Consider the following 27,306-nt stretch of genomic DNA (forward strand, 5'->3'; position numbering starts at 1 on the left):
TCATAGTAAAGATCCCAGCCAATTGCTCAGCACATGTCTTAATTATATTTCCCGAGATCCAATCTGGGCCGGAGGAATATACCCAAGAGTCCGCCATTACCACCGTCACTGGCAGGGAATTCTAGATTCTTACTGCCCTAACAGTGAAGAACCATTTCCTACGTTGAGTATGGAACTTTCTCTCCTCTAGCCTCAGCGGGTGACCTTGCGTCTTATACACAGTTCTTTTAATAAACAATTCCTCTGATAACGCTTTGTAATTTCCCTTCATATATTTGAAGATATTGATAATGTCTCCTCTTAGACGCCTCTTTTCTAGTGTATACAGTTTCAACCTAATGCGCCTTTCCTCGTACTCCAGTCCCTCTAGCCCTTTAATCAATTTAGTAGCACGCCTTTGAATCCATTCAAGTTCACCGATATCTTTTTTATAATGGGGTGCCCAAAATTGAACACAATATTTCAGGTGCTGATTAACCAATGATTTGTACAGTGGCAGGATTACACGCTTGTCCCTTGTCTCAATTCCCCGCTTTATTCATGCTAGCCCCTTACTTGCCTTCTTTGCTGCACTTTGACATTGTGTACGGTTGTTTAGCCTATTATCAATGAGAACCCCCAAATCTTTTTCCAATACTGTTACCCATAGATTTTCCCCATTTAATATGCAGGTTGCAAGTTTGTTTTTAGTCCCGAAGTGCATAACTTTGCATTTTTCTTTATTGAATCCCATTTTCCATTTAGACGCCCACATTTCAAGTTTAGATAAGTCAGTCATTCTGTAGAGACTCCACATCCATTTGTGAATTAATTACCTTGCACAATTTAGTATCATCTGCAAAGATTGACACTGTGCTTTTCAGGCCTCTTTCCAGGTCGTTGATAAATATGTTGAACAGTAGTGGCCCAAGTACGGACTCTTGTGGTACTCCGCTGACTACTGGTGCCCAGCTGGAGGACATACCATTGACCACTACTCGCTGTACCCTGTTATCCAGCCAATTACTTATCCATGTACAAATAGTTGTTCCTAGGCCAAGCTCCTTTAATTTGATGATCAGTCTCCTGTGAGGCACTGTATCGAAGGCTTTTGCAAAATCTAAGTATACCAGATAGACTGCTTTTCCTTGGTCAAGATTGTCGCTCACTTCCTCACAGAAGCTAACTAAGTTAGTTTGACATGATCTGTCCCTTACAAACGCATGCTGGTTCTTGCTAATAAACTTAGCGGCATGCAGATACTCCTTTATGCTCTCCCTTAAAATTCCCTCCAATAATTTCCCCACTATAAATGTCAAACTAACTGGTCTGTAACTTCCTGGATGATTTTTAGATCCCTTTTTAAATAATGGCACTACCTCAGCTACACGCCAATCCATTGGTACCATGCCTGATCTAATAGAACTATTGAAAATCAAGTATAGGAGGTCTTGCTAGTTGTGACCTAAGCTCCATAAGAACCCTCGGGTGAAGTCCATCAGGTCCAGGTGATTTATTAATCTTAATTTTGCTTAGTCTCTCCCGAACTATTTCCTCACTTAAACAAGTATCTATCCAGGAATCATTGCTCTCACTATCGTTATGAACTACCCCTACCGTCACTTCTTCTCTGGTGAACACCGATGAAAAATATTTGTTCAGTATTTCCGCTTTTGTTTCGTCATCATTTATCAAAACTCCAAATTCATCTTTTATTGGACCTACGTCATCCTTTCTTAACCTTTTACTGTTTATGTATTTAAAAAACTTTTTTAGGATTGGTTTTCCTCTCTATAGCGATTTGCTTTTCATTTTCAATTTTAGCTGCACTAGTTGCTTTTTTGCATCTTTTATTGCATTCCTTGTAGTACCGAAATGACTCCTCCGCTCCATTAGATTTAAATGCTTTGAAAGCACGCTTCTTATTATCCATTTCTTCCTTGACCTTTTTAAGCCACATCAGTTTGAGTTTGGTACTCCTGCGATTGCTGCCCAAGGGAATGAAGTTGTCAACATTGCTATTTAACAACCCTTTTAACGCATCCCACATTTCCGTAGTGTTCTTGCCATGAAACAAATCTTCCCAGTCAATGTCATTAAGTGCACCTCTCAGCATATTGAAGTTAAACTTCCTAAAGTTAAATGTTTTGGTTGATTCCTTGTAGTGATGTTTCTTGAAACGGATGTCGAATGTAATCATATAGTGTTCACCGTTACCCAAGGTCTCCCCAACTTTAGTGCTTGATATAATGTCCACATTATTAGTAATGACTAGATCCAGAGTAGTTTTACCTGTAGTTGGGTCCTCGACTAATTGAGACAAGTAGTGATCCTTTAACGTATTTAAAAACCTGTTACCCCTAACTTTTACACGTGAATCATTTACTCCAGTTTATATCAGGATAATTAAAATCCCCAATCAATAGGATGTCTCCCAATCCCATAGCCTTTTCAATTTGCCGCAAGAGTTGTTCTTCCTTATGTATGCGAATATCCGGCTGTTTGTAGCACGTGCCTATGACTAGTTTTTTTTGTATCAATGCCCTCACTGGAGATTTTAACCCATAGTGACTCCACATTATCTCCAGTCCCCTCGTAAATAACCTCCTTTAAGTATGGTTTAAGAGATGGTATAACATAGACACATACCTCCTCCTCTTTTGTTAGCCCTGTTCTTTCTGAAAAGAGAATACCCCTCCAAGTTTGCAACCCAATCGTGAGAGTCGTCCCACCGTGTTTCCGTAATACCTGTAATATCATACTGAGCCTTTGATGCTAACAATTCCATTTCCCCCATTTTACCTGCTAGGCTTCTTGCGTTCGCAAGCATACATTTTAGTTTAGTGTTTCCCTTGTCAGTTTGTTTTTTTAAGGGTATCCTATCATGGTTTACAAGTGCCTCCCTAGAGTTACTGTTCTTCTCCTCACTCCCTCTCCTCCACCATCATACTTACTATTCCTTTTGATCCACCCATTTAGTACTTCTAAACTCTCCGCCCCATAAGTATTTTCCCTTATCTGGCTCAACCTATGCATAAGAGTTATGCCCTTTCCATTTTGGGAACTCTACAGACTTTACTGACAAAAACATTACTTTTTTTTTTTTCCTTAATGTGGGTTACACTTGAACCATGAGGAAAAACAAATTAATGTAATAAAAAGCAATTATATATATACATATACATACATACATACATACACACACATATATTTTTTTCCTCTCCTCTAGGTTCTTATTGTCATCATGACCATAAGTCATGGCCCGATCTTTTAGTTTTATATATAGTTTGCAAGATCTATGTAGAGTCGTAGAATGGCCACATACCTTTTGCTCTCCTCTCGCTCTCTTAAAATACGATCCAGGTTGTTAATATATGGAGAGGGAGTTTGTAAAACTGGCTGTACATTTCTAATTACCTTGAAAATAGAAACAAAAAAAATAAATAAAAAAATTACAGTAAAATTAAAACTAGAAAAACTATAACTTAATAACACTTTCCAAGTAAAAAGACACAAAGTTTCCACACTCCTAGCCCCAAAAAAATGAATCCGTATACTTACTAAAGTTTCACATCCAGGCGACTGTGATAAACAAACAATAGACAGGTCTGAGTCTCTCTGTGGGGTGGATGGTACTGGTTGCGTTGCCAACTGTAAAATCTTATCAAGGGGCTTGAGTGTCTCCTCATCTTCATCATCACTACTTAAGGGGAAACCCTTAAAAGACTCATCACTATCTATACTGTCCCAGTCCGTTCTGTGATGAGTTTCTTTATAAGGTTGCTTGAAGTCATCATCATAACTGTCAGGCGTACATGGGCTATCAAGATCAGTAGAAAACCTTAGGCTTGGAGATAATATTCTGGTATCCAAAACTGCACCCAGGTTTGATTCTATTACAGGGAAAGGACAGTTCGAGCTCATCAGCACATGTTTGTTTTCCTCTCCTGGTATTGTCAATTGAGATTCAAAAGTAAATGGGTGTCCAGATTCTGGAGCATGCAATGTCAATGGAGATGTGACCTCAAAACCTAAACTTTTCCCAGCTTTTTGATGTATGACACCATCCCCTGTCTGACAATATTCTGGCCTTGTGGTTTCAGAAGAGTAGTGTTTGAAGGCTGTAGTGCTTGGAGAACAGCGACGAGCTCTTGAGAGGGAGAATTTCTTGTCTGAACAGTTTGAACTATTTTGTGAAAATAACTTGCGTTTTAGAGATGAATCACCATTTTCATGCTCTGCAATAGTAAAATAATGATTAACATCTTAATTCTTTGCAGATAGTTAAAATTTGACTAATTTCACTACATCCATTCTGAAGAATGTAGATGTTATTTTTTATAGTGTATGCAATCTTGCAGAAGGTATGAAACACTGTAAGGTAACTGCAATAGAATTGACGTATATTTTGACTTATACAACTTTAAAAAAAATAAAAAATCCTTTGTTTTGTTTTTCAAGTAAAATAATTTTCTACAAATCCAATGAGGAACATTGGATAAAATTATACTAAGTGTGATGATAAGAGTTTGTGCACTTTCAGATATACTTTGGGCAAATCAGCAAGCAAAAGGAACACTACCAGTGAATGAACAGTTTTAAAGTATTAAAACAAGCTTTAACTTTCTCAGATAATAATAAGTGTCTAATTTTATGCTTTGAAGCCTTCTTGTGTTAATTGGATTCTGACTGGATACTGAAGTCACATGACTAGGTTGTAAATTGATGTCTGTCTGTTTTGATAGTTTGAGCTGATTTTCTCAAAAAATACTAAAGGTTGCCTTATTTACTGCCTAATTTGCACTAAACACTTTCGAAAAAATGTTATTGTTTATGCCGCAATAAATATGAATAAAGGCTTAAAAAAGGTTTATGATTTGAATCTCTGAGGTAAAAAAAATATCAAATCAAAGAATAAGATTTTAAACCTACCGGTAAATCTTTTTCTCCTAGTCCGTAGAGGATGCTGGGGACTCCTTAAGGACCATGGGGTATAGAATGCTCCGCAGGAGACATGGGCACTGTAAGACTTTAGAATGGGTGTGCACTGGCTCCTCCCTCTATGCCCCTCCTCCAGACCTCAGTTAGGACTGTGCCCAGAGGAGACGGACAGTACGAGTAAAGGATTTTTGATAATCTAAGGGCGAGATACATACCAGCCCACACCATACATACCGTACAACATGGTATATAATAAACCAGTTAACAGCATGACCAAAACAGTATCAGCCAGAGACTGAACACAACTGTAACATAACCCTTATGTATGCAATAACTATATACAAGCCTTGCAGAATTTTTCCGCACTGGGACGGGCGCCCAGCATCCTCTACGGACTACGAGAAAAAGATTTACCGGTAGGTTTAAAATCTTATTTTCTCTTACGTCCTAGAGGATGCTGGGGACTCCGTAAAGACCATGGGGATTATACCAAAGCTCCAGACCGGGCGGGAGAGTGCGGATGACTCTGCAGCACCGATAGAGCAAACATGAGGTCCTCATCAGCCAGGGTATCAAACTTGTAGAATTTTGCAAAAGTGTTTGAACCCGACCAAGTAGCTGCTCGGCAAAGCTGTAATGCAGAGACGCCTCGGGCAGCCGCCCAAGAAGCGCCCACCTTCCTAGTGGAATGGGCCTTAACCAAATTTGGAACCGGCAGTCCAGCCGTAGAATGAGCCTGCTGAATCATGTTACAGATCCAGCGAGCAAAAGTCTGCTTATACACAGGAGCGCCAACCTTGTTGGCCGCATACCGGACAAACAGTGCTTCTGTTTTCCTAACCATTCTGGCCACATAAATCTTTAAGGCCCTGACTACATCAAGGGACTTGGAATCCTCCAAAGCACCCGTAGCCACAGGCACCACAATAGGTTGGTTCATATGAAATGACGAAACCACCTTAGGCAGAAAATGAGGACGAGTCCACAACTCTGCTCGATCCGCATGGAAAATCAGATAGGGGCTCTTGTGAGACAAAGCCGACAATTCGGACACCCGCCTTGCAGATGCCAAGGCCAATAACACGACCACTTTCCAAGTGAGAAACTTCAATTCAACCGTTTGAAGAGGTTCAAACCAGTGTGATTTATGGAACTGTAACACCACGTTAAGGTCCCACGGTGCCACCGGAGGCACAAAAGAAGGTTGGATGTGCAACACTCCCTTTACAAAAGTCTGGACTTCTGGGAGAGAAGCCAATTCCTTCTGAAAGAATAAAGATAAGGCCGAAATCTGCACCTTAATGGAGCCTAACTTTAGGCCCATATCCACACCTGACTGCAGAAAATGGAGAAAACGACCCGGCTGAAAATCTTCCGTAGGAGCATTCTTGGCTTCACATCAAGACACATTTTCTCCAGATACAGTGATAGTGTTTCGCCGTTACCTCCTTCCTAGCTTTAATTAATTAGAGTAGGGATGACTTCACCCGGAATACCTTTCCTAGCTAGGATTTGGTGTTCAACCGCCATACCGTCATACGTAACCGCGGTAAGTCTTGGAACACACAGGGCCCCTGTAGTAAACAGGTCCTCCCTAAGAGGAAGAGGCCACGGATTTTCTGAGGTCATTTCCTGAAGATCTGAATAGCAGGCCCTTCGAGGCCAATCTGGAACAATGAGTATTGTCTGCACCCTTGTTAGTCTTATGCTTCTCAATATCTTTGAGATGAGAGGAAGTGGAGGGAACACATAGACCGACTGAAACACCCACGGTGTCACCAGGGCGTCCACTGCCACTGCCTGAGGGTCCCTTGACCTGGAACAATACGTCCGAAGCTTTCTGTTGAGGCGTGACGCCATCATGTCTATTTGAGAAAGCCCCCAACGACTTGTCACCTCTGCAAAGACTTCTTGATGAAGTCCCCACTCTCCTGGATGGAGATCGTGTCTGCTGAGGAAGTCTGCTTCCCAGTTGTCTACTTCCGGAATGAAGACCGCTGACAGAGCGCTTACATGATTTTCCACCCAGCGAAGAATCCTGGTGGCTGCTGCCATTGCTGTTCTGCTTCTTGTCCCGCCCTGGCGGTTTACATGCGCCACAACTGTGTTGTCGTCCAACTGTATCAGAACAGGTAGGTTACGAAGAAGATTCTCCGCCTGTCGCAGGCCGTTGTATATGGCCCTTAATTTTAGCACATTGATGTGTAGACAAGCCTCCTGGCTTGACCATATTCCCTGAAAAAAAAATTTTTATTTTTTTTGTGTGACTGCTCCCCATCTTCGGAGGCTCGAGTCCGTGGTCACAAGAACCCAATCTTGACTGCCGAACCCGCGACCCTCTAGAAGGCGAGTACTCTGGAGCCACCACAGGAGAGAGACCCTGGCCCTGGGGGAGAGGGTTATCTTCCGAAGCATCTGCAGATGGGACCCTGACCACTTGTCAAGAAGGTCCCACTGAAAAGTCCTTGCATGGAACCTGCCAAACGGAATGGCCTCGTAGGCCGCCACCATCTTTCCTAAAACTCGAGTGCAGTGATGAATTGACACTCTTTATGGCTTTAACAGGTCTTTGACAATGTTCTGGAGTTCCTGGGCTTATTCCATTGGGAGAAAAACCCCTTGTTCTTCCGTGTCCAGAATCATGCCCAAAAATGACAGTCGAGTTGTCGGAACCACCTGCGTCTTTGGTAGATTTAGAATCCAGCCGTGCTGTTGTAGTACCCTCAGGGAGAGAGACACGCTTTTTAATAACTGTTCCCTTGAACTCGCTTTTATCAGGATATCGTCCAAGTATGGGATAATTGTGACGCCTTGCTTGCGCAGGAGCACCATCATTTCCGCCATTACCTTGGTGAAAATCCTCGGGGCTGTGGAAAGCCCAAACAGCAACTTCTGAAACTGGTAATGACAATCCTGTACAGCGAATCTCAGGTACGCCTGATGAGGAGGATATATGGGAACATGAAGGTATGCATCCTTTATGTCTAGTGACACCATAAAACACCCCCCTTCCAGGCTGGAGATCACTGCCTTGAGAGATTCCATCTTAAATTTGAACCTCCTCAAATATAGGTTTAGGGATTTTAGATTCAGAATTGGTCTGACCGAGCCATCCGGCTTCGGGACCACCAATAGGGTTGAATAAAACCCTTTCTCCTGTTGCAGTAGGGGAAGCTTGATAATCACTTGCTGTTGACACAGCTTTAGTATGGCAGACAAAACTATTTCCCTCTCTGGGGTAGAAGTTGGCATGGCCGATTTGAAAAATCGGTGTGGAGGCACATCTTTGAACTCCAGTTTGTAGCCTTGGGATACAAATTCGACCACCCAAGGATCCAAATCCGACTGAACCCAGACTTGGCTGAAGAGTCGAAGACGTACCCCTACCGGTGCGGACTCCCGTAGCGAAGCCCCAGCGTCATGCGGTGGATTTGGTAGAGGCCGGGGAGGATTTTTGTTCCTGTGAACTAGCCGGTGCCGGTGTGCTCTTCCCTCTACCTCTTCCTCTGGCGAGGAAAGAAGAGCCACGCTCCCTTCTGAACTTATGCGATCGAAAGGACTGCATCTGGTAATGAGGTGTTTTCTTTTGCTGTGGGGGAACGTAAGGCAAAAAAGAAGACTTACCCGCGGTAGCTGTGGAAACCAGGTCCGCGAGGCCATCCCCAAATAAAAGTTCACCTTTGTAAGGTAAAGCCTCCATATGCCTCTTTGAGTCAGCATCCCCTGTCCATTGACGGGTCCACAGGGACCTTATAGCAGAAACTGCCATGGCATTAGCTCTTGAACCCAAAAGCCCAATATCTCTCGCAGCCTCTCTCATATATAACGCTGCGTCCTTGATGTGACCTAAGGTCAACACAATACTATCTTTGTCTAGGGCACAGGTTCTCAAACTCGGTCCTCAGGACCCAACACAGTGCATGTTTTGCAGGTCTCCTCACAGAATCACAAGTGAAATAATTTGCTCCACCTGTGGACCTTTTAAAATGTGTCAGTGAATAATGAATACACCTGTGCACCTGCTGGGTTACCTGCAAAACATGCACTGTGTGGGGTCCTGAGGACCGAGTTTGAGAACCACTGGTCTAGGGTGTCAATGTCAGATGACAAGCTATCAGCCCAAGCTGCTATCCGGGGACGGTAGTGCTACCTTTTAGGACAAGCGCGTTAAGGCCTTGTCCACTGTGGGCGAGGGTTCCCGCCGTAACCTATCCTTTGAGGGGAAAGAATACGCCATAATAATTCTCTTGGGAACCTGCAGTCTCGTGTCAGGAGTCTCCCAAGCTTATTCAAATAAAGCGTTCAGCTCATGAAATGGGGGAAAAGTTCCCTCAGGTTTCTTTTCTTTAAACATGCAGACCCTCGTGTCAGGGACAGAGGGGTCCTCTGTGATCTGCAAAACATTTTTTATTGCAATAATCATATATTGAATACTTTTGGCGACTCTTGGGTGCCTCCTCGCCTCATCATAGTCGACACTGGAGTCGGAATCCGTGTCGGTATCAGTGTCTGCTATCTGGGTAAAGGGACGTTTACGGGACCCTGAGGGGTTCTGTGACACAGTAAAAGCCATGGGTTGTTTCCCAGAATTGTCTTTGGACTTCTTTGTCAAATCTTTTATGTAATAAAGCCACAGTAGCATTCAAAACCTTTCACATGTTCACCCAATCAGGTGTCGGCTGTGCCGACGGAGACACCACCACCATCTGCTCTGCTTACTCCCTAGACGAGCCTTCCGCTTCAGACATGTCGACACACACGTACTGACACCCCCACACACACTGGGATAACTGAAATATGGGGACTGACCCACAATAAGGCCCTTTGGAGAGAGAGTATGCCAGCACACACCCAGCACCACAATATACTGAAACCAAAAGTCCCAGCCTAAATAGCGCTTTATAAATAATGTGCCCCCCCCCCCTCGTTTTTGCCCCGTTACTGTGTTCAGCAGGGGAGAGTCCGGGAGCAGCTTCTCTACAGCATGCTGTGGAGAAAATGGCGCTGGTTAGTGCTGGAGGATCAAGCCCCACCCCCTCGACGGCGGGCTTCTGTCCCGCTCATTTATTTATACTGGCGGGGGTTTTATAATATACTGACTCCGCAGTATCTAAGAATGCTGCCAGTTTCATCTGAGGTGATTATTGCTGCCCAGGGCGCCCCCCTCTGCGCCCTGCACCCATGCTGTGCCTTGTGTGTGTGTGGGAGCAATGGCGCGCTGCGCGGTACCTCAATGAAGATCTGAAGTCTTCTGCCGCCTTTGAAGTCTTCTTGCGTCATATACTTACCCGGCTTCTATCTTCCGGCTCTGTGAGGACGGCGGCGCGGCTCTGGGACGAACAGCAAGGACGACACCTGTGTTCCGACCCTCTGGAGCTAATGGTGTCCAGTAGCCTAAGAAGCAGAGCCTATCAGTAAAGTAGGTCTGATTCTCTCCCCTCAGTCCCACGATGCAGGGAGCCTGTTGCCAGCAGTGCTCCCTGAAAATAAAAAACCTAACAAAAGTATTCTCAGAGAAACTCAGTAGAGCTCCCCTGCAGTGCATCCAGTCTCCTCTGGGCACAGGCTCTGAGGTCTGGAGGAGGGAGGAGCCAGTGCACACCCATTCTAAAGTCTTACAGTGCCCATGTCTCCTGCGGAGCCGTCTATACCACATGGTCCTTACGCAGTCCCCAGCATCCTATAGGACGTAAGAGAAAAAATATGTGGATAGCCATAGGGGTGTTCATTTACTGGATGCCATCAGGTTTTTGTGTTAGTAAATTAATTGTTCTTTTATTGGATTTTACAGATTATTTTTCTTTATTCCTAAAAATCAAGGTAGCCAATCTTGGTTAATTTCTTACCAAATGGAAAAAACACATAACTAAATAACAGTTTTTTTTAATGTAGCTAGTAACTGAACACACTTTTTCATTGTGTTCAATGATTGGTTTTAACTGTTCATAAAGTGGGTTAGAATTTAATACCTCTGGGAAAAACACAATAGTCATTTATTTTACAAACAGATGGATTTTGGGGGCCAATATTTGGCCAAAGTCTACAGGATATACAATGAACAAGCATTGTCTGCTGCTTTGGAGGCTATCAGTGGCACTGCAAAAGCGGCATTCTATTCCCTCGGGGCTATCCTATTAGCCCTTAAGCCAGCACTTATCTGGGATCCTGCATCGCATGCCTGAGGCACGCAAAGCAAAGTCCTTGATAAGCAGCCCCCGGAGACTCATTGCCAGACGTGAACACATGGGTCCGCGATGTTATCACAGATCCCATGTTGTATCGCCAAATAATGGGTGAGTTACTATCAGGATTTTGGTACTTACTGATAAATCCCTTTCTCCGATTCCACAGGGGCCACTGGAGCGTAGTTACAATGGGGAAATAGTAGGCAGTAATTGGGAGCTGGCACTTTAAAATTCTCACACTGTGGCTAGCTCCTCCCCTACTATCTCCCCTCCAAGCCAGTCTACGTAAAACTGTGCCCGAGGAGAGCTGTAATAAACAAACCGTAAGGTAGAGGAGGTTAATGACGCCCTGTAACCCAGGATAACACAAACCCAACCTGGAACAGAACCTAACAAACAACCGGCTAGCCCGAACTCAACAAGCAGTCATATGGTGATCTGCAAACCGTTAAGCAAAAAACAAGGAGGAACAGCGCTGGGCGGGCGTCCAGTGGCCCCTGTGGAATCGGAGAAAGGGATTTATCGCTAAGTACCAAAATCCTGATTTCTCCTTCATCCACTAGGGGCCACTGGAGCGTAGTTACAATGGGGACGTCCCAGAGCTCCCAGAACGGGTGGGAGAGCGCTGAGAGTTCTGTAAAACCACTCGGCCAAACTGAGATGCAGAGGCCGCAAAAGTGTCAAACTTGTAGAATTTGACAAACGTATGACGGCCGGACCAAGTAGCCGCCCGACCTAAAGTATTCATGGAGACCCCACGGGCAGCTGCCCACGAAGGTCCCACCACGCACGTAAAGTGCGCTGAAATGGAAAACGGAGGCTCCCGAGCAACCGCCAAGAAGACTGTCTGATGGTCAGATGTATCCAACAGCCCAGCATATGCTGGGACCCTGGCTATTTAGTACGGGAGCATCGTACAGAATAAAGAAGAAAAAACCCTTCGTCGAATAGCCTAAGACCTCTGTAGAGAAAGTCAAAGAGGACTGAAAAACACTAGTGTCAGATTTATATGAAAAACGGACATGCCCTTTGGGAGAAACAACCGCTGAGGCCGAAGCTCAGCCGGGGGAGTTGCTAATAGAGTACTCCCTGAAAGAGAGCCCGAACTTACGGGCGCCAGGCTAATTTCTTTTGGAAGAAAACCGAAAAAGGCAGGGACCGAAAATTCAGGTCAATGTGGTTTGAAGCGCAGCGGAGCAAAACCTCCCAGAGAAACCAAAGATTACGGCTGAATGGTAACTGAAAGAAGGGGAAAACACCCTTTTATCCTTATGTCCCATACAGCTTTCCAAAAGTGGCAAAAGCGAGAAGAGGTAACAGACTTCTGAAATCGGGGCCTAGTAGGCCTAACCGAACTAGGGAACTCCTCCCTTCTGAGGGCTCGTGAACAGTCACACGGTTAAATGAAACCAGTGTAAGATTGAACAAAGAAAAGGACCCTGTTGAAGTAGACAGTCCAGTCGAGGTAGGAGCCAAGGCTCCTCTACCAACAACAGTTGTAGCCGTATCTTCAAGTCATGTGATAGGGTAATAAATCTATTCAGGTCGGATTATGAACTCTCTTCAGTCATCAGTCAGAATGCTGTTCTCCTTTAGCAACCGGTTGGAGGTCAATGAATGATAAGATGACACAAATTTATGCGTAATCGAAGCAAATCATAAGTGACCCGCTTGAGGGCCGTCATGGCTTTATTATTTATAGCTTGAACACAAAGGGTTTATGCTTGCCAATACATTTTAGCCAATCAGAATACACCATGTATGTCTTGAATACATCGATTGTCATACAATGTTAGAAGTGGCAACTAGGACAGCCTTGAAAATGGTTATTATTTCGTTTATCAGTCTTTCGGACATAAACTTGTCAGATTTCTTTCTTTATTCTTCTCAATTAGCCTTGGATATATCTGGTGTTGCTTTGTCCGTCCTAGATACATTTCCAATACATTTAATGTTGCATTTGTCTTGTACAAGTCATGCCTTAAAACAAGATTATTCAGCAAATACAATATTCTGACCAGCTCTGCACATTTTTCTTAAGGACATATCAACTCATTTTGTGATTAACAGTAAATATCTTTGTTAAATGTGAAAAAGCTTGAATCAATATATATTTGCCATTTAAAGGAAGCTCATACACTATCATTTCCCCTCTTTTTGATTCCACTTTTTCTCCCTAATATCTACCTACACTATCTAGGCCTGAACTATTTTCTTTCAGTAAACCAGTCCCCTGGACTTATAGTCCAAACCTTGGGGATTACCCCTAACAATAATCAAAGGATAAGCAACTTCATTCTTCTGGCTGGAGAGTCACTGTCAACTTCTTCAAGTGGGATGCACGTAATCAAATATCACGACCTTTCACCTTAATTTAAGGTAGACATGGTTAGCAGCACTTGATATGGACCATCATATCTTGGTTTAAAGGTCTTTCTCACATGTCTCTTTAAATAGACCCAATCTCCTGGATTTAGCTTATGCGTAGCTGATCCTTCTGGGTCTGGAATGGAAGAAAACACTCGGCAATGGAGGTTAGTCAATGTTTTACAGACCTCCTGTACATAACCTGTAAAAATCATCATGATTATGTTGTAATTGTTGTGGATAATAACAACCTGTTCTTAGAGCTGACCCAAACAATATTTCATATGGAGTCAGTTTACTAGGTTTCATGGGTGTGGTCCTAATATTAAACAAGACTATAGGTAGGCATTCTGGACAAGTTCTTTTGGTTTCTGTCATTTTCTGTAGTTTTAGCTTAAGGTCAAAGTTCAGATGTCCCCCCTCCCACTCGCCTGGGGCTGGTAAGGCACATGGAAGGCCTGCTGTGGTTTCTGTCATTTTCTGTAGTTTTAGCTTAAGGTCAAAGTTCAGATGTCCCCCCTCCCACTCGCCTGGGGCTGGTAAGGCACATGGAAGGCCTGCTGTACCCCCAAATCTTTCATTATATGCTGCATGACTTCTCCCGTGAAATGTGTACCTCTATCTGATTCTATAACCTCAGGTATCCCAAATCTACATACTACTTCTGCTATCAGTTTCTTTGCAGTGGTTTTTGCTGTGGCTTTGCTTACTGGCCAGGCTTCGGCCCAGTGACTAAACATGTCCGTTGCTACTAGTACATATTCATATGGACTGCTTCGTCGCCACTGTATATAGTCAATTTGTAGTCTTTCAAATGGGTAAGAGGCTTTGGGTATAGTTCCTAGAGGTGTCTGGGTTCTTTTTCCTGGATTGCTGATTCCACAGATCCAGCATCCTGCTACAAAGTTTGTTGCAGCTTTATTGAAGCCTGGAGCTATCCAATGCTCTTGTACTCTATTCACCATGGCTTCCTTTGAATGGTGTACTTGTCCATGAGCTACTTGTAACATAGGTGGAAATAGAGCTGCTGGTAGACAGTACTTCAATTCTCTTGACTTCCAAAGTCCATGTTCATCTTCTTCTGCCCCCAGTCGTGTCCATTTTTCTTTTTTCTCCTTGTGATGCTTGTTGTTGAATTTTGATCAGCTCCTGTTCACTGGGCATTTGCTTCACATCTTGAGCTACAAAGACTTGCTCAGGTTCTTTTGATTGTAAGGCAATTCTCTTGGCTTCTGCATCTGCAAATGCATTTCCTTTAGCTTCCATGGTTTGGCTCTTAGTATGTGCTTGTACCTTGATTATTCCAATTCTTTTAGGTAGTTCCAATGCTCTGAAGAGTTCCATAATCAAACTGGCATGTTTGATGGGTTTTCCGTTTGCACTTTTGAAGTCCCTACTTTTCCATATAACAGCGTAATCTTGGGACACCCCCCCCAAGCATAGCGTGAATCCGTATAGATGTTGGCTGTCATATTCTCAGCATGTATGCAGGCTTTGGTCATTGCTATGAGTTCTGCTTCTTGTGCTGACATACTTGGTAGCAATGCTCCAGAGTCTATGACTTCAGTTTCAGTTGTTACTGCATATCCTGTCCTTGGGGATCCATTATCATAATATCTTGATCCATGACGAACAGGTTCATGTCTGGATTGTCCAGTGGTGTATCTTGGACATTAGGAAGAGGTAAAGTCTCTAATTCCATGAGGGCTAGGCAATCATGTGGAGATGATTGTGTTGTATTTTCTGCGTCTGTAGCAGCAATTTCCTCCTCATCTGATGATTCACCATCATTACCATCTTCTCCTCTTTTCCCCTCTTTTGAATCGTTGATGGGAAGGAGTGTAGCTGGGTTTAGTACAGTGCATCTTGTGATGGTGACATGGGAGGCACTTAACAGTGCTACTTCATATTTGGTAAGTCTGGCTGCAGAAAGATGTTTAGTTTTTGCTTGACTTAGTATTTCTGTTACAGCGTGAGGTACTTGTATACACAGTGGATGATCAAACACAATGATGTCTGTCACCTTTTCCTTCATTATTGCTGCTGCTGCCACTGCTCGGACACAGGATGGTGCTCCTCAGATAATCGGATCCAGCTGGGCTGAATAGTATGCCACTGGTCTTTGTTTTGGTCCGTATTTCTGGGTGAGCACCCCTAAAGAATGCCCTCTGTTTTCATGGCAGAATAGGTTAAAAGGCTTTTTTGTAATCAGGCAATCCCAATGCTGGGGCTGTGATTATGGCTTGCTTTAGTTGTCTTACTGCTTCTTCAATGGTGTCCCTGTTTTCTGCTGACGCCTCCTTTTTTATTAATTCATATAGGGGCTGCATCAGTAATGAGGCCGAGGGAATCCATTCTCTGCAATAACCAATAAGGCCCAGAAAAGCTCTGATTTCATTTAATGTTCTTGGGGTTTTTGCTTGAGTTATTGCCTTTGTTCTTTCATCAGTAAGATGCCTTGTTCCTTGAGATATGCAGTGTCCTAAGAAGACAACTTTTTTCTGTACTAGCTGAAGCTTGTCTTTTGACACTCTGCAATCTTCTTCTGCCAAAAAGATGAGTAGTGATACTGTTTCCTTTTTGCACTTCTCTTCTGTCTGTGCAGCAATAAGCATATCATCGACATATTGAACTAACTTGGTGTCTGTAAAGTGTGGTCTCCATTTCTGCAGGATTAATGCCATTGCCTCTGAGAAATCTGATAGACTAGTGGCTCCTGCCTTGGGGTAATTGTCCCTCCTTTTGAATCTTGAGATTCAACACCTTTATTGATTAATGTTGGAAAAGGGTTGCTGCGTTGAGGATAATACATCTTCTGATGGTTACTTGTCGCATTTTGGCAGTGCTACTTCATACATGGTCAGCCTTGCCACTGACAGGTGTTTGGTTCTTGCTTGTTGAAGCTTCTCTGTACCTGCATGTGGACCCTGGATGATAAGTTCATGATTCAGCACTATGCCTGTGCTCTTGTCCTCTTCTAGGACTTCTGATTCATCACTGTGTCTGTGCTCTTATACTCTTCTAGGGCTGTTGCTGCTATCACTGCTCTGATGCCGGTAGGTGCTCTTTGATTACCGCTGTCAAGTTTGCTTAAGTTGTAGGCCACTGGTCTTCACCTCAGTCCATGATTTTGCATAAGGACTTCTATGTATGGCCTCCTTCTTTAATAGTCAGGTAGTTCTAGGGCTTGAGATGAGGCAACTGCTGTTTCCAACTATTCAATAGCTTAATTCATCTGTTGCTGTATGTAGGATGCGGACCCTCCTCCCTTTCAGTGTTGTCATACAATGCTTGCATGTAGACTGGTGCTAGAGGTATCCGTGTTCTGTAGTGTCCTACTAGGCCCAGGAATGATCATCTGACTTGCTTGACACTAGTTGGCATCTTAGCTTGCAGTCTGAATCTTTTCCTTTTCACTTTTGTTAGATGTCTGGTACCTTGAGGGTCCTAGGAAGATTAACTCTTGCTTGACTAGCTGCAATTTCTCCTTCTGAGGCTCTGCAGTCTTGTTCTTCCAGAAACTTCACTAAGGACACTGCCCCTTCTTGGTGCTTCTTTTAGTAGTGGTGGCAATCAGCAGTTCATTCACATCCTGTATTTAGCTGTGTGTTTTGTGGATATATCACTTGGTGATATAGCCCCTCCACAGGGCTATTCTGGTCCAGTAGTATTGCTTCCTTTCTTCTACAACTGGTACTGCGGGAATGAGCCAATACTGAACTTCTGTTTTAACTTGCTTCTAAATGGCTTTTTTTTTTTTTTTTTTGTTCTTTCCTTTGATAAGTTGCTGGAAAGTTAAACTTCTGCTGGTGTGTACTGTATTCTCCTTAGTACATTGTGCTTCAGCAAAGTCACTGGACATGTACTCCAAGGTCAAGAATTGGGCTGGTATTGGTGAGATGTCTTTCTCTCATCTCCTGTCCCTTTAAGAATTTCTGATATCACCAGTTCTTGTGGTATCTCCCTCTGCTGTCCTCTGCGTGTGCCGGCTCCAGCACTCACCAGGCACAAACGCACCTCTCCAGTGGGCAAGGTGACTGTAATCATACCTTCTGCTGTTTCTTCTGGAGACATTCTGTTCACTGGGGAGTACCTGAAGAAGCTTGTACTTCATATTGGCAGAAGAAGCATCATTCATTTGTTTTCTGGAACTTTTTTCTGTCTTGTTCCTTATTATTTGCTTTAAACCCCGGAGCTTCTGTTGCTTTAAATCATGGCATTATCTCTGTAATCTTGCCAGGTAGTACTGACCACTTGTCAGATGTCTTTCTTTGTCCTTCTTAACTTGCATATTCCTTTCTCACTGCTGCTGGCATGTCATTTTCTTAGTCCAAGTCCACCCAGGCTGGTGTTTAACATAATGATGTTTATGCTGGGAGTTGTTGTTCCTCTTTGTCTTACTTTTCCTGTGAGAGTTGGTCTTGTATAGCAGCTTGTATTTCAGGTTACATCTTTGCTTTCTTGCAAGGGTAGGGCTTAATCTCCCAATCCAGTCGTTGCAATGGCTTGATCTGTAAGTAAACGTAGAGGAATCTGGTTGTGCATAAAAACAGCTCTTGAAACCCTTGGGTCTCCTGTGGGTAAAGTCACTTTTATCGAACTGCCAGTGGTGACTGAGTACACTGTTGTCGACACAGGAGTTGCACACCTTCATATTCTATCATCTTGTGTGTCGTATAGTGACTTTATCATAGTAAGTTCTGATGGACTCAGTCTTTTCCTGTTTCAAGTCTGGGGCTGCTGGTGCCCTGAGTGTCTGTGCATGACACCATCTCTTAAGTCTTGTCATGTACATCTTTCCACTTTCAAACGTTGTTCTATTTTTCTCTGTCGGAACGTCCGTTATGGCTGGGCAATCATCTACTGCATCTGCTTTTAACATGGTGCTTACTGTTTGGGCAGTTGCTGGTCCTAGTATAGCCTCACACAACTGGTGGTAGTCGACCCATGCCGGTGTCCATATGGTTTGAATTCTTTCCATATAGGCATAAACTGCTATTGGGTTTTATCTAGGATCTGGGGACTCTGCAACTATATTTGCGAGGTCATTGCCATACCATGGTTTGTGGTGTTGGCTCTGTACGATGTATGGTTCGTTCGTCCTGGCTGCATTATCTGGGTTGCGTATTTTCTGTACTTGTGCTGGATACAGAGAAACAGGCAATGATGACCGTCTTTCAGTATTTCTAGTCGCATAGATATCTTGGCATGGTGCTTCATGGTGTGAAATCCAGTTTCCACAATTTGGGCAATGTTCATATCCTTCTGGAACGCAAAACTGACATACCGGACACAATCTTTCTGGAAAATATGTCAGTTTATTCTGTACATTATGCACCTGGGCATTAAAAGCTGTAGAGGCTGTGTCTTGATCCCTTGTTTCTCCTCTCTGCCTGAATTGAACCCTGCTGCCTATAGTCCCTGATTGTGGACAATTGTTTACTGGACTCAGCTTGATTGCAGGTGTCTACCACTCGTTTAAACATGAGGGAAGCATTAGGTAGAAAATTTCTTTGCTTTAACCTTGTTGGGGTTTCTTGTGATGAAGTATCAGGACACTGGGGCATACTCTGTACACATAGCTCAGGTAAATCATTCGGATTTTCAACCACAGATCCTTCTAAGATAGGGCTGATTATTCGTCACTCTTTTCCTTGCTCGTATCTTTTTAATTTCACTTTTAGTGAGCTTGTAGGTAATTGCATTCTGTTCATACTAGGGGTACCTTGGTGTGCATGCATGTCTGGGTATAGGGGTGGGGTATAGTGTGGAGGTGCTGTTGCTGGACTAGGTCTCAGTTATGCTTTAGGTTTTTTCTTGCTGGTTTTCACACCATTTCTTGTATTTTCTGCAATTCTTCTTGAAATGTCCTTTTTTCTTGCAGAAATAACACTTTCTTTCATCTTGCTTGGTTCCTTCTTTTGAGTTCCTTCCTGTGGCCCCTTGCGTTGGGTTTCTGATTTTCCACTTGCTTTGTTCCTGGACAACGTGAACTGTTACCTTCGGTATGGCATTCTTTTCTTTGGCTTTTCTTATTGTTTCATTTTTCTCTTTCTTGTGCTTCAGTGATCCAGATGGATGCTTGATCTCTACTATTATGATTCCTTTCAGAAATTTATTACCCTCCCTGTTATTAACAATATCCACGGGTTTGTCGGGCCCTGACATCTTTACAGACCGCGCTCCCATGCCTGGGTGAACGTGCGCGGAACCCCTCCTGATGTGGTATTTTAATAACTCCTTTTGAGGGACTTAAAATCTCCTTTTAAAGAATCTCTATCTAGGTCAAGTGTCCCCCCCTGACGGGAAGCCTGCTCCTTTGAAATTCCATTCAGAGATTCATTACCCTCCCTGTTATTAACAATATCCACGGGTTTGAACCCATCCTGATGTGGTATTTTAATAACTCCTTATGAGGGAATTAAAATCTCCTGTTAAAGAATCTCTAAAAGAGCTTCTTCAATCCGTCTGTGGACAAATGACTGGGGTTGTAGTGTTGCCTGTGTTGGTGGAGACTGCTCCCCAAGTGAGACCTGCATAATAGATTATTTCTTCTGGATCACTGAGATGCGTCCCTAATATTATTGTTAAGTTACTCCAAGGGTCTATCCCCCTGCCTATATGGACTCCTGCTTGTATCAGTATCCCTGTTGTAGTTTAATGCTTGTTTCTCTTCAGAAAGTAACAGCTAACACCGGGAATGCTTGGATGTGAGAAATACCTATCAGTGTGTGTAGGAGAATCTAGTTTCATTATTCAGCAGACAACCCGACTCCCCCCCACCTTTTCAAAAGCATATTGACAGAGTACATATAACAGTGCAAGGATACAAAAACAAAGATGACAGTAAATCCTATATCGGTTATCTGCGTGCACGGCAGCTGTTTGAGACTGCACGGCACATGGGTCTTAGACCTGGAATTATGTGGTTCCTAGGCCAATAGGTTATGATGTTAAATCAATCATTCTTAATGTAATGTTCCAACAATTCTCTTTTTAAAATGACACCCTTTTGTACAATAAAATTCATCATCATTTTCCACATAACCAAATGAGACTTCAGTGCTTGTAATTGCCAGCAATCTTGGTGCTACAGACCCTTCGTATTTTCTTAACACAACAACACAGGTACAAGATTTGCATATACCTCTTTGGTTATTTATCAATTCAAACTGGTTATCAGCATTAGAACATATCTTGGCCATGCGCCACTTTTATAAAACGGCTCTATTTTCTCAACAAACACACATCAGTATTTGCACAATTTAAGGTTTTCTGCATACTTGATTAATTACCCCTGTGCACTTGTGACAAATTATCTGAAATTATTTACCCACAATCCAACAATATAACATAATTCAACTATATAACATAATTCAACAATATAACATAATGTATGGTACCTTAAAAAAAAATTTCTTCTGACTGACGCTGGGCTCTTTAAGATATTCTCTGACCTTCTCGACTGGACTTCCCCTTGATTTACACAGGAAGCGCTGAGTTCAAGTGAGCAGGTAGAAATCTACACAATAAATCTCACTTACCGGTTTTTTTTGCTATCAGCGGTTCCTGAAAGATCAGAGGATTTATTGCCAGTGGAGGAGATGCTGGAATATCCCGGACGAGATCCCCCAAAATGATAGGGTAATAAATCTATTCAGGTCGGATTATGAACTCTCTTCAGTCATCAGTCAGAATGCTGTTCTCCTTTAGCAACCGGTTGGAGGTCAATGAATGATAAGATGACACAAATTTATGCGTAATCGAAGCAAATCATAAGTGACCCGCTTGAGGGCCGTCATGGCTTTATTATTTATAGCTTGAACACAAAGGGTTTATGCTTGCCAATACATTTTAGCCAATCAGAATACACCATGTATGTCTTGAATACATCGATTGTCATACAATGTTAGAAGTGGCAACTAGGACAGCCTTGAAAATGGTTATTATTTCGTTTATCAGTCTTTCGGACATAAACTTGTCAGATTTCTTTCTTTATTCTTCTCAATTAGCCTTGGATATATCTGGTGTTGCTTTGTCCGTCCTAGATACATTTCCAATACATTTAATGTTGCATTTGTCTTGTACAAGTCATGCCTTAAAACAAGATTATTCAGCAAATACAATATTCTGACCAGCTCTGCACATTTTTCTTAAGGACATATCAACTCATTTTGTGATTAACAGTAAATATCTTTGTTAAATGTGAAAAAGCTTGAATCAATATATATTTGCCATTTAAAGAAAGCTCATACACTATCACATGGGTGGCCCAACCAGAGCCACCGAGAGGACTAGCACGCATATTCTCCTCCTGTGTTACCGAAAGTGAGGTAGAAATAGAAAAGTAGGCAGGATAGAATAACCAGAAACTCCCAGGAGCCCTGAGGGCATCCTCGGCTACTGCCACCAGAGCTCACGTCGGTGAGTAGTAAAGGGTTAAAGTCAGTCAGAACGCCCTGAGGTCGATTCGAAATCTCCGCCCACAGCAGACAAAACTCCGGGGAATGTTCCCTCACCCAGGAGTCTGACCTGGTGGCCTGATCTGGAAAGAAGATTGTTGTCCCCCGCTCAGAGGGGAATGTAGGCGACCACTCATTGCGTCGCAGCTTGACTGAAGAAATAGAGTACCTGGTACCGAGGAAGGAAAAATCCTCCGACGGACCCTGTTGAGAAAACGTTTATGAGGAGCATAAATCGGATCTTCAGAAGCCACGTAATGTACAGAGTGGGATAGTAGCAGTAGATTGTCCCATTAGGGAACCAACGTCAACCCCTTGAAAAAGAGTTATTCTGTGATCTTCCTGAACCCTGTGGGAGCGGAAGAGAGACCGAAAGAAAAGGACTTACAGTGAAAATGAGAATCCTGTAATGCGACTGAGTAAAGCCCGATGAGGAAACCCAACGGAAATCAGTAAACAGGCATCCCTGAAGACAAGGGACGCGTAAAACTCCCTTTCTTGTTCAACTAGCAATCACAGACTGAAAGGATTCTAAGGCCAGAATAATCCTGGCCGAGCCAACTGGCTTCGGAACGTGAAAAGAAAACAAAGGCCTGAGAACTGTCCCGATTCAAATGATATGTAAAACAGGGATCAACACCCTTTGCGGTTAGAAGCATATGGAGCGCCGCCTGCATTATGACTCTCTTGTCATCGTAAATCGGCCGACCCCTGCCGAGGGACTCCCGAGACGGTTGTACTCCCAAATCTAGTCTGTAACCGCCCAAGCCTTCTTCCACCGACCTGCGCCTACCCTGGGACCCTCCAGGTGGTAGGAAAGTCTGACCTTTTGTGTGTGTAAAGGATGATGAAAAATCAGACTGGACCGAGGATGCTGAACCTCTGCTTCAGCTTTTTTTTTTTTTTTTTTCTTCTGAGATCCCCTGGCGACAGAGATATCGCCTGTGTGGAATCGGAAGCCTGAAAGAGCACGGTAAAAATCTAAAGGAAAGACCGGTAAAGGTCCGTCTTGGAGCTGGGGCAGAAGTAGGAGAAAGCAAAGTGGACTTACCTCCAATGGTTCAAGAAATCCTGCAGAAAGTTCCTTCCCCTGAACCATCTGCCCCGTAGGATTTCATGTTCACCTGTCACTGTCGCAGCCCCAGAGGTCGTCGGGTTAAGACAGCCCAAAGCGAAAATGCAGGTTCCGAGACTGCAGACGTGGAGACCTCCAAAGAACATAAAGCAGAATCGTGATTCTGACCCGTACCAAAGTATCAATTGATCCGGATGCGAAACATCCTGTAACCTAGAGGACAATTGTTCCACAACCTACCTGCTCCGGACAAGGTAGAACCCTGCTGCCGTATATGTCTTCGATGGATCCCTGAGCAAGGTTGCCTCAGGAAAACGGCAGCTTGTTGGACCGGCGATACATCGAGGGGTATACCCTGGAGAGGTTCTGATACCCTTTCCTGCCGTCTGCGGGGAAAGGATAGGAAAACAAACATTGTTTGATACCTGAAATTGTGTATTCGGGTGTCTGCCGGCCGTCTACCGGAGCCTGGCCAGCTCATCCGAAACTGGACCAGTCGCTGTCATTTCGTCATCGGCGTCGAACCCTGATGGACTTGACGTGTCCGCCTCCTTTACCTGCAGTCTCAGACAAACTGCTGTATAATGCACCTGGATATTCTGAGACACTGGTTCAGACTCCACAGAAAACAGACATCATCAGTATTATAACAAGGAAGGTTAGCAAGGTTCCTTTAGAAACCTGGAGAGGTGAAATGACGTACAAGGTCTCTGGTTACCAGTGACATTACCTGCATAATCTGAGCTGTTCAAACAGGAGTGTCCTGCAGGTGCGTGGAGGGCTCTGCAGATGGCTCCACTGCATACTTCACACCTAAGAGGGAATTCTTTGACTATCCCAGGTGGGACAAACGAAAGGAGAAAAGGTGGGTTAAATAAACACAGCCCTATGTAAGGTCTGCACTATAATGTGTAGTGACCGACACGATTCAAATAAACTTTCTGGAGCAGCGGAGACCTGAACCAGTAGCGCTGCGCTGTGGGACAGGAGTCTTAGCCCTAGGCTATAGGAGCTCTCCTTAAAGTTTTGTTTGGATTCAAACCCCTGTTCAGATACCCGCTACTAGCGTACTGAGCCACAGCGCTATTTGTCTGATGCCTTACACACATTCCCCAATTTCAAAATGGTGACCAGCCTGTGAGAAAAGATGGGTGAAAATGTTATGTGGCAAGGTGGGGTATTCTGTTTCTAGAAAACATTGCAAAAGTGTTTGTTTTATCCCCTAATATGGTATTGTATGGATATATCTATATACATACCCACACACACTTAAATATATATATATATATATATACAAACATATCTATATATATCTATATACACACACACCACAGTGAACCCATGCACCTAATAGGGCAGATAAATACTGTGCACCTAATAGGGTAGATAATTACTGTGCACCTAATAGGGTAGATAAATACTGTGCACCTAATAGGGTAGATAATTACTGTGCACCTAATAGGGTAGATAAATACTGTGTATTTGTAGGGTAAAGAAATACTGCACAGTAGATTTTTAATTATCAATGAGCTGAGTCCCAGCTCCTGTAATAGAGCAGATTCCCTGATCTAAATGTCTGAAATGGGGCAGAGGACTCCCCTGCAGGAGGAATGTAGCCAAAGCAAGATGTAACAATATTTCTGCAGCACACTGCACAGAAAAGCTACAAACTCCAGAGACAGGTGTGTTGCCTAGAGACTGTCAAAGTCAGAAAAATGTCTCAATGCACGTTGCCATATTTGCACCGCACACTGGTCCGCGCTGCGCGTGCGTGCGCTCTCCCGTGGATGCGCATACCCGCAATAACGTGCACTCGCAGGCGCGGTATGCGTATTTACGGTAGAGTTTATGTAGTCGTAGCGTGCGACTCATTCGTTACAAATGTTCACAATTAATGTAGTTTATAGATCATGGTCCCTTTGATAGATTCTGAAAGTTTGGTTAAAATACAATGTCCCAGAGCTGAGGAATCCCTCTTTATATCGTACGAAGGGTCTAACAGGAATCATACAGCAGTGTTTGGTACCCATCGGAAGAGTATTTAATTAGCAATATTCCGGTGTTGGTTTGGAGCGTATTAATCGCTCGTGCGAATAGTTATGGACATAAGAAGTTTATGTCCATTTCTATTAATTACACATACTCAGGTATGCGGCGGGAAACCCAGTTTCCCACCCACCTGAGCTGTTGGAAATCGTCACAGCCCACCTGTATGAATCACCCTATGACCTTTTGTTATGATACAGGGCCGAATTCCTTCGGCCAATGGACAATGGGATTGTAGGACCAGGAGATTGCATTGTGTGTGGGGCATAAATAGGCAGGCCGACCACATCCAGCTCTCACTCTCTCATCAACGGTTATCTGCTGATAGCCGGGAGCTGGATATCGAGGCGCAGGCGATCATACCCTTTGTGCGTAAGTTTCTCTCCGTTATCATTGTCTTTCTGTGAGCCAATTTCTCTCATCTCATCTCTCCCTCTCTCTCTCTCTCTCTCTCTCTCTGTTCTGTTCTCTCATATCTCCCCTAGACTAGGCTAGTATTGTATTGTATTAGATAGTATTGTATTGTATTGCATTTAGGTCAGTGTAGTATTGTCTTTTTGTATTTATTGTTTAGTTCTGTGGTTAGGAAGTCTCTGTTATATTGTAGTGTATCATATGTACTGTTATCCCCTTTTACAAGTATATTAGACATAATACAGTTAATAGGCCTTGGAACCTAAACCAGTATCTGTGTATTTTCTATAGTGATAAGTGTTCACTTGAGCGTCGGTGACGCTCAAGCAGCTTTGTAGTTAGTCAGGTTACACAAGGTTGCACTCACACCCTGTACTCACATTAAGGTATTCAGTGTATTTCATTGGTATAAGGTTTTATCATAAAGGTATAGTGTTGTGAGCGTCTGCATCGCTGGTGACCTCCTCGTGGTCTCGAGCGTAAGCTACGCCATAGCGAATCATTCCCCTAGACATAACCAATAACGTGTCCTGTGATCCCTGGGCCGTGAGCGAACGTGACGCCTGAGCGTCTCGCCTACGGCTGAGCGATCGTTACGCAACTAGCGTACCATTACGGTACTTCTTAAGTAAACAGCGTACAGTGTTCTTAGCTTCATAAAGGGTTGTTTATACGACAAAGGAATTTAGCATTGTCAATTGCGGGCTCGTCCTATACTTCTCACATCTGCACTAGGTAGATCAGCAGACATTATCCCTCCAGCAAAGGGTGGGAGGTTGTCTCACAGTGCTGACGGGATAAGCGTCTGCTTCGCTTAGATAAAGGGTGCTGAAGGAACCCGGTAACCGGAAGTAAGAACAAAACGCTTGTGTCTTTTTAAAACTGTTTATTTTTCTTTTGTCTTGCGTACGCATACATACCTGCATTTCTTTTCACTTGTGTATTTCATTTTTTCGTATATCACTATTCCTGTTTGCCAAATTTTATAGTTGATAGAAAGTGCTAAAAAGAGATTTGCTGTTATTTAATAGTAGAGGTGATAGTTAAAGTATAGAACAAACACACGGTTTGTCTGAGATACAAGGCAGTCAGTGTGGATTGCGGTAGATGATCAGGGATCACCTACATTGATAAATAAATATATTGTGTTACGGTGGATCCTTTGCATTGCGTACACGTGTCGCTAACAAAGACTAGCGTACGCAATCCAAAAGGCAGACGCACGCAGCGTACATTACGCAACGTAGCGTCCGGTTACGCTCACGTAGCTCAAGTCACGAAAAAGTTGAATTAGCGCAAAGCGATAATTAGCGCAAGGCGATAAGTAACGCACAGCGGTAGATAACGCGAAGCGGTAAATAACGCAAATCTATTTTTAGAAAATCTGAAATTTAGTTTAACAGATCCTGCTCCTAATTGGTAACACTCTTGGCCTGAAGACAATTTCTGCGCAGAAATAGATATAGAAACAAAGTGTACATGTGTTGAGTGAGTGTGTTTTGTATACAAAAGTTTATATAACTTTAAGGTGGAACCAAAAGGAAAGCCGGGTACTCGTCAAGGGACATACGTGTAAGTGACATATACGGTGGCCAGGGAGGCATCCCTGTTTAAATAATATTTGAGCATTAGAGTATAGCGGACCATAAGGTAACAAGACCAGGAGGTCATAAGGTAACAAGACCAGGAGGTCATAAGGTAACAAGACCAGGAGGTCGTAAGGTAAAAGGTCCGCTATAAAAGTCCAGTGGCACAACGCCTGGGGTGTTGGTGCAGAACCCATATAGGCCATACAAGCTCTGGCTGAAGGAATCGCAGCCGGAAACATAGATTCCAT

General features: G+C 43.5%; 1 protein-coding gene across 3 annotated transcripts in view; it reads right to left on the reverse strand.

Moving 5' to 3' along the window:
* The window catches only part of SLF2 (SMC5-SMC6 complex localization factor 2), a 317,833-nt gene that overhangs the window by 201,692 nt on the left and 88,835 nt on the right, over positions 1 to 27,306 (reverse strand). For all 3 annotated transcript variants that reach the window (XM_063961913.1, XM_063961915.1, XM_063961914.1), the window contains 2 exons: positions 3,541 to 4,217; positions 3,305 to 3,396 (listed from right to left, as the gene is read on the reverse strand). In XM_063961913.1, coding sequence (XP_063817983.1) covers positions 3,305 to 3,396; positions 3,541 to 4,217 — 769 coding nt within the window. The remainder of the gene's footprint in view (positions 1 to 3,304; positions 3,397 to 3,540; positions 4,218 to 27,306) is intronic.

The sequence above is a fragment of the Pseudophryne corroboree genome, chromosome 3 (assembly GCF_028390025.1).
Source record: "Pseudophryne corroboree isolate aPseCor3 chromosome 3, aPseCor3.hap2, whole genome shotgun sequence".
Lineage (NCBI taxonomy): Eukaryota > Metazoa > Chordata > Amphibia > Anura > Myobatrachidae > Pseudophryne > Pseudophryne corroboree.